Source organism: Etheostoma spectabile, chromosome 19, assembly GCF_008692095.1.
Source record: "Etheostoma spectabile isolate EspeVRDwgs_2016 chromosome 19, UIUC_Espe_1.0, whole genome shotgun sequence".
NCBI lineage: Eukaryota > Metazoa > Chordata > Actinopteri > Perciformes > Percidae > Etheostoma > Etheostoma spectabile.
Window position 1 is genome coordinate 11,164,270 of NC_045751.1, and position 7,949 is coordinate 11,172,218.

At 51.2% G+C, this 7,949-nt stretch overlaps 1 protein-coding gene across 1 annotated transcript in view; it reads left to right on the forward strand.

Moving 5' to 3' along the window:
* The first annotated feature begins 4,094 nt into the window (after positions 1 to 4,094).
* irs4b (insulin receptor substrate 4b) overlaps positions 4,095 to 7,949 on the forward strand; it is a 17,758-nt gene continuing 13,903 nt past the window's right edge. Inside the window, 1 exon segment of the mRNA XM_032499464.1 lies at positions 4,095 to 7,949. This exon segment is cut by the window's right edge and continues 5 nt beyond it. Coding sequence (XP_032355355.1) covers positions 4,512 to 7,949 — 3,438 coding nt within the window. The 5' untranslated portion in view covers positions 4,095 to 4,511.

The window sequence follows — 7,949 nt, forward strand, 5'->3', positions numbered from 1 at the left end:
CAGGGCACTGGTCCAGCTAGCAGCTCACTCACTCTGACATCTCTTCATTTGTGCATGATTAGGTCCTGAGCATGTGTGTGTACTTACAATTTTTTATTTAAAATTAAAAAATATAAAAAAGTTGAAGGTTATTCAAGGCAGTTATTCCCATAGCATCAGCGGAGTTAGGAGATGAAAGGACGAAGGGGCGTCCGTGGGTGGGACTGGTCTCACTCCAGACGGACGGGGGTCAGCAGAACCAGGCTTCCTCTGAAAAGCAGCTGACGTGTCCCTGGGGGAGAGTTGGGTTTCCTGTCGGCTCGACTGGTAGCTCGCCGTCATTGTGGGAGAGCTTGGAAGGGCTGGTATTCCGGCTGTCACAATGCTGTCCAGGGTTTTCCACAACAAGAGGTTAAAAAGGTGAAATAATGAGCGAGGGAAACAGGCTCATGCAAGAGGGTAAATCAGAGGATGTCGCTTTTCAATTAGCCAGTCAGTCAGGTCGATTTCACGCTAGTTACGGCACATTACGCAAAGTAAAATTAGTTGTAAAGTAGTATTTCTGTTATTCTGCTGACAGACAGACAAAACACAACCTCCAATTGGCTAAAGTAAAAATGAGAATTAGTTTTAGTCAGAGTTACTGTACATGCTGTGGATATTTCAGTGTAACCGTCCACAAGCATTAAGTGGATTTTTGATTTCTTCTTGCTTCCGGTCTGTGTGCTAACTAAAGCTAATTGTCGTTTTGCACATGCTAATTGCAAGGCTAGGCTACTACCTATGGTAGCATGAGATAGAACCAGGAGGAAAGCTACAGTATATACACTACCGGTCAAAAGTATGGGGCCACTTACAAATTTCCATTCCACTCGATGTTAGACAGAATACCAGCTGATCTGAGTGGGGGGGTGATCTTTAATGCAATATCTACATTACCCATTATCAGCAACCATTCATCTGATGTTCCAAAGGCACATTCTGTTCACTAATCTGATATCATTTAAAAAAAACTAACTGAGAAAACATTGGAGAACCCTTTTGCAATTATGTAAGCACATAATGTAATATGAAAACTGCTGTGCTGGTTAAAAAAACAATGCAACTGATCTCAGCTGGTATTCTGTCTATAATGGAGTGCAATGGAAATTTCGAAGTGACCCCAAACTTTTGACCGGTAGTGTAGCTTAATTAATCTCCTAGCTTTTGTGACAGTTGTAAAGAGTCCAGGAGTCGATATTCACAATCAGGGTTTATCAGGACGGAGGAGAACAAATAAACCACACTGAAAACCTTGGCCGAGGTAAGGACAGACTTCACCTAGCTTAGCAACAGAAGACAGCTAGCTCTGTCTAAACAAGGGGAACCAAAATGCCAGAGGAGCTGCAGAGAAAGATTGTGTTACAATCGAAAGCTATGGACGTAACTTTCTCATCCAACTCCTGTTAAAGAAGAAAACTTTTTCCCCCCAAAAGTCACAGTATGCCTTTCAATTTGTATTGTAAACAATCAATAACTACAAAAATAATTGTACGGAAAATATGGTATGGATCAGGACTGTTGACGCAATCCTGATCCATACATCATCAGTTTATTTTCTACATCATAACCAAAACTCCCAAAACATCCAACACCATCTCACATTCTCAAGTTTTCCACGGTCAAAAAACTGTCAACCTCGATGTACGCGACACACCTGTCGCAATTAGTCCACACTTTTGTAAACTATGGCAACCCCAGCGTCACGCACAGGGGTGAGTACTGGAGTACTGGGACTGAGTACCAAAGACAGAGTACAAAAAGATGCTAAAATAAATAGCTGTGAATGCGGGGAGGGGCCCATAGCGAAAGCCTTTTCTGCAGGGCCCAGAATTGTGGGCTACGCCCCTGGTCCCACCTTGTTTGCCAGTGAAATTGCTCTAACAGGGACAGAGACACATTTGCAAAAAGTGAAAATGACAGTTTGACGTGGCAGATCTCGAGGCCGGCTGACAGGTGGTTTCTAAAAGACGGCACCGGTTCTGCCCGACTGAAGGCTACACGCTTCCCACCGGGGCCAGCTGCACTGCACATGATCCCACTCATGACACCAGGACGTGTTTGGGATAAAAGCGTCCAGCACATTGTTGCATGCAGAGTGTAGTAGAAGCTCGGAAAGCCGAGCGTGGCATTCTCTGAGGCGTGGAAGAACTCAGATACCCCCCCTGGGCAGAGCGGGGCGTCCTCCTCAACCACTCCGCTCTATCTGGGTTCTCATGGAAAACACAGCTGGGGCTCGAGTCTCGGCTGCTGCGTGCACATGCGTGCTCTCTTAATTAGCATCCTGAGGTAAAAAGAACAGGTTTTGTGGTGGATGGCAGATGCAGAATATGGCATGGCGTAGTCTTGCATTGCCAGACTTCTCTCCACAGCGCTGTGAAGTGAAGTCTGGCTACGCCACAGACACATTCTGGGAAAGGACAACAACAAAAAAGTCCCGGGTTGTTTGCACCAATCACAATCGTCTTGGGTGGCGCTACACTCCAGGCACAGCAACGGGTCCTGCAAATTAGTCTCTGGAAGGACGTTGTTTTGGTGGAACATTTGTACCCTGCAAAAGAAAACGTCACATACAATATTAAATGAAGTTAACTGTTCACTCAATACAGTTACGTGAGCTATTGAGCTGAATATATGGTTAAACCTCATTATCTCCTACCAGTGGATCTCCGTGTGCACTTGGTCCACAGAGATCCCACCAATCGGTCCCGAAACATCCCAGTTAGAGAGGAAACGCCATAGACATATTCTTCGTGAATCTTTACAATCACTCCCCATAACCAAGCAGACAGGCCTTGTTGCACATTTTAAAGTCTACTTCAAGGAGAGTAGCGTGTAGCTTGCTGGCTCAAAGTTTGTTGTTTCCCAAAGAACGACAACACACAGAGAGCGGATTTCAGGCAACATCCTGGGAACATTCCCGGGAGGTTGCGTTGTGTTGATCCAGACTACGCGGTGGAAAACAAACCTGGATTTGATCTGAATTCATCAGCTGTGCCAAAGCGGGTCTGGTTTTGCCTTTAGACGTATGGAGGATACAGGCCATGTGAGGTCACCCCAGCCGGCCAGACCCTCTCCGACACATGGCTGGACAGCAATCACACACACCAGCGGATTCTTGTATGACTTGAGCAGAGCAGCCATATGTTTTAGTAAACCTCAGGCCCCACAGGCTGTTAGTATGGGTGAAAGATCCAAGCTTGTTTGTTTTTCTCCTCCTGCACAACTGTGCAGAATAAGGTTTTACATGCACAACATTGATAAGAAATCCATGTGCCACGGGTGGCTGGATGTGGCCTATGTAGAGTAAATTACATTTAAATACTTCCTGCAGGCTAACACACACTGTACTACAAATTTGTCTACACTTTTCAGATTCTTTTAAGTAACAACAACAATGTAGAATTACAGTGATCTTATAACTTTAAAAGGAAAACTAAAACTTATCTTTTCAAAACTGCTTTTACCTAGAAACCTCTGTGGAATCCCACTTTGTAATCCACATCTCAGTTTATTATTATTTAGCTAGTGTACTTTTTACTTCACTACATTTATGTGACAACATTAGTTACTAGTTACTTTGCAGATTGATTTTATAAATGCAAAGTGAAAATCACATAACAAATTATGATATAGTATTGCACGTTAAGACCCCTGGCAGGCTTAAACATAGTTAAATTAGCTCCATGTAACAGAGTATTTTTACACTTTTACTTAAGTAAAACAACTTAGAACATCTTCCACCATTGCCGAAATCTTGACCAAAGACCTGTGTCTGCTCACAGCGACGGGGGGACGAATCGGGGTGTCTCTTTGGCTCGTCGGCAGCTCTGGAAACAGTTTTCTACGTGTGAACTTAACAGAAACCGCTAACGTCAGACTCCAGATCAGCCTTACAAAGTCACTGCCTTATGTTTTAACTTCGATAAAACTCCGTGCGACGCGATTGGCCACGGCTATTGACGCAAACACTAATCTCTTGTAGCGATTGGCTGGCAGGGCTGTTCTGGACTGTCAGTCAAACGGTTGGACCAATCAGAGCCCGTGTCTGACTCTTTGTTCCTCCCGTTTGGTGTGTGACGCAGGGGATCATGTGTTGTTTGTGCTGTGGCCCGTAGAGATGTGTACAGGAGGAGAAGTGAACGGATTGCTAACCGAGCTAGCCGGATCCTCCTGATTATAGAAACACGGCCGAACGTGGTCATGTTGCACACGGTGGGATTCATATCGTGAAAAAAGCCCGCTTTGGAGTACCTGCTTCGTCGCTAGGAAACGGCGAAGGGACTTGCTTTTTGACGGTATAACAAAGCCGGTCCGTGAGGATTTGCAAATCTGAGCCGAGTCAACGTTAGCTGGCCTAGCCGGACTCGGGAGCTCGTCTCCCAAAACAAGAATGGGGTCTAGGTCCACTCGGATTAGCTTGCTAGTAAAGTGACCTTTGATTGTATTCTCTGATGGCAAATTTCACGAATTACCAGGAAGGCAAGGCAGCGATGTTGATGGTGGAGACGCAGCAGAGGGACGTGGGGACGAAATCCGCCACTGCTAACGGAGACGGCTCGGTCGGGGAACCCCCTTCCCCGTTAATTAACATCGGCGGAGGAGGAGGCGGCAGCGGCGGCGGTGGCTCTCGCTTCCATCAACATTTGCCGCCCTCCAACCTCCTCCACCACCACCACCACCCACCAAAGGAGCAACAGCAGCACCATCACTACCAGCTGGCTCCGCAGCATCTTACCGGAGAAAACCTCGCAGAGTCCCCGGGCAGGAAAGCCTCCTCCTCGTCTCTCAGCCAGGTACAAACCGCCGAGGACCCCGCCGCTGCAGGCAGCAGCAGCAGCAGCCATGTATACGCGGCTGTGAGCGTCGCTAATACCTCTGACGTTGTGGACGATATTCGGAAATGTGGCTATTTAAGAAAGCAAAAACACGGACACAAGAGGTTTTTTGTGCTTCGGGCTGCCAGCCACCTCGGGCCGAGCCGCCTGGAGTACTACGACAGCGAGAAGAAATTCAGGAACAGCCTGCGCTCTGCCGCGGCCGCCGCCAGCGGCGGGACGGTCGCCCCTTCTCCCCCGAAAAGGGTTATTTACCTCTACCAGTGCTTCACGGTAAACAAAAGGGCGGATTCCAAAAACAAACACCTCATTGCCCTTTACACTAAGGACGAGTACTTTGCCATTGTGGCGGAAAACGAGCAGGAGCAAGAGGACTGGTACGTAGCTGTCAGCGAGTTGATGAGTGAGGGCAAAAAAGGGCACGTGGACTCTGATGATTTAGATGATGGCTATGGTACAGTCACCCCTGGTACTGTGTTCAAAGAGGTGTGGCAAGTGAATGTGAAACCTAAAGGACTGGGTCAAACTAAAAACCTCACAGGTGTGTACCGGCTTTGCCTCTCAACTAAAACCATTCACCTCGTAAAGCTGAACTCTGAAACCCCCTGTGTTAACCTTCAGCTGATGAACATCAGACGGTGTGGACATTCAGAAAGCTTCTTTTTCATTGAGGTGGGTCGCTCCTCCTCTATTGGGCCCGGGGAAATATGGATGCAGGTGGATGATTCTGTTGTGGCCCAAAACATGCACGAAACCATCTTGGAGACGATGAAAGCCCTGAAGGCTTTTGCAGAGTTTCGGCCCAGGAGTAAGAGCCAGTCGTCGGGCTCCAACCCCATGCCGTTCATCACAACACGGCGCCACCTGGGCAACCTGCCCCCGAGCCAGACGGGACTGCAGAGGCGGTCGAGGACAGAGTCAGTCGTGGGCACGCCGCCGTCAAGTAAGAGCTCCGGGGCTAGTGGGTATCGCTTCCGCACCTCCAGTGAGGGCGAGGGGACAATGAACCGGCCGTTCCGCTCTGCCACAGGAAGTCTGGTGCACTTGAACTCCGCACGGGCTCACCACGGCCGTCAGGACGGGGGTGGCAGCGGCAGTGGGAGTGGCGTCGCCACAGGAAACGCTGGCACGAGCACAAGCGGCGGGCGCTACATCAGAGCCATCCCGGGGACGTCGGCCACCTACCACGCCCGCTCTGCCTCGCTGCCGGTCTCCCATTTCCCCTCCACCACCAGCCCGGTGAGCGTCTCCTCCAGCAGCGGCCACGGCTCCGTCTCCGACACGCTCACCCGCCCTTCGAGCGCCTCGATATGCGGCTCCCCGTCCGACGGGGGCTTCAACTCTTCAGACGAGTATGGCTCCAGTCCTGGTGACTTCCGGTACTTCCGGGTGCGGAGCAACACGCCAGACTCGCTGGGCAACACGCCACCAATCAGAGAAGAGAACTGTTTGAATGATTACATGGCCATGGGCTGGAACCGGGAGGTCTTCGGCACCAGCGGGGGCTCTGGAAACAACAGCGGAGGGGACACGCCACGGGACGAGAGCATGTTGACAACAGAAGACGACCGCTTTTCTTCATCATCACTGAGGAAGAGGACACAATCTTTCTCCAGACCACCTGGTGGTGCAACTGGTGGCTCTGGAGTGGCAGTTTACCAGAAAATGACCCAGACCAACTTCTCATTGGACGAGGGGTCGGATATTGTGTTACCTTTTGGCAGCGGGCTGCTCCGTGGTGGGCCCTCGTCCTCCTCTTCCTCGCTCCGCTCTGACTACAGCTCTTGCTCTGAGCACAGTCAACAGAGCCGTCCCTCTACGCTCTCCCAGACCCAGTCCAGCTGTGAGCGCCCTCCCCTTTCCTCTTCTTCCTCTGCCAAGGAAGACAGCGGCTACATGCCCATGATGTGTGGCGTGGCTGCGTCGCCGCATGACACTCCTCCCGACTACATGCCTATGCAACCCAGCTCTTGCTCCCCTCAGTTTCACAGTCCAGCTTTAGGGTCCCGTTCCGCCCGTCACCACCAGCTCCAGCCCCAATCCTCCGCAGACTCCCACGGCTACATGATGATGCTCCCAGGGGATGGTGGCAGCTCCTCGTCCCCAGGGCAGGCCTCCCCCAGCCCGCATAGCAACTCCGGCATGGCAGGGGCCAGCGGGAGCGACAGCATAGCAGAGAGACCCCAGAATGGTGAATATATGGACATGTCATACTGCAGCAGTGCGGGGCGCAAGCTCTCAAACGAAGCGAGCAGTGGGTATTACACGTCGGGCACGCCGGAGGGCTCCACAAAGTCTTACAGCCCTTATTTTTCCCTCCCTCGCTCCTACAAGGCTCCCACTCGAGAGAGGGATGAGAAAGAGTACGGGGAGTACGTTCCTATGAGTTCTCCTGCCAAGCCAGTATACTCATCTGTTGCCACAGCGTCCATGTCGACGCCAGAGAAGAGGGGTGGAGGAGGTAGTAGCACCTCCACCCCCTCTCACCCACCCCCGCCTTATGGAGCTCACCATACAACCGCAGCCATGGCGGACCGACGCGCCGCGAGGCCCAACCGCCTCCCTTTAGGCAGAAGAAGTTTCCAAGGTCCGCTGCGGGTTAGTGAGCCCTCCGCAACGTCTGCAGGCTCCTCAGTCCCCTCGACTGTAAGCTCATCTGAAGGGCCCTCAAGTCCAGGGGAGTATATCAACATTGAGTTTGGGGATCACTACCCCCACCAACAACAGCCCCCCGCTTATCCTCTCTCTGCTCAAGACGAAGCGCCTTCCCTGGAATCCAGTGAACACCGTCAATCCCCTCACCAGGACTACATGAGTGTGGAGGTGGCGGCAGAGCAGCAGGACAGCACTGGATGTCTGGGTAAAAAACAGTCACCCAGAGCCAGCCTTGTTGCCCCCTGGAACCCACCCAGCTACATCCGACCCCTGGCTAACAATCCAGGGGCGCTGGCCTCCCCCGGAGTCCCCACCGGAGGTCCCTGGAGGTCGATGGGGGACGACTACACAGACATGACGTTTAACCTCAGCCGAGGCGAGAGCCCCACGTCCATGCTGCAGCATCTCTGTGTGATAGAGGGCCGTTACGGCCACGCT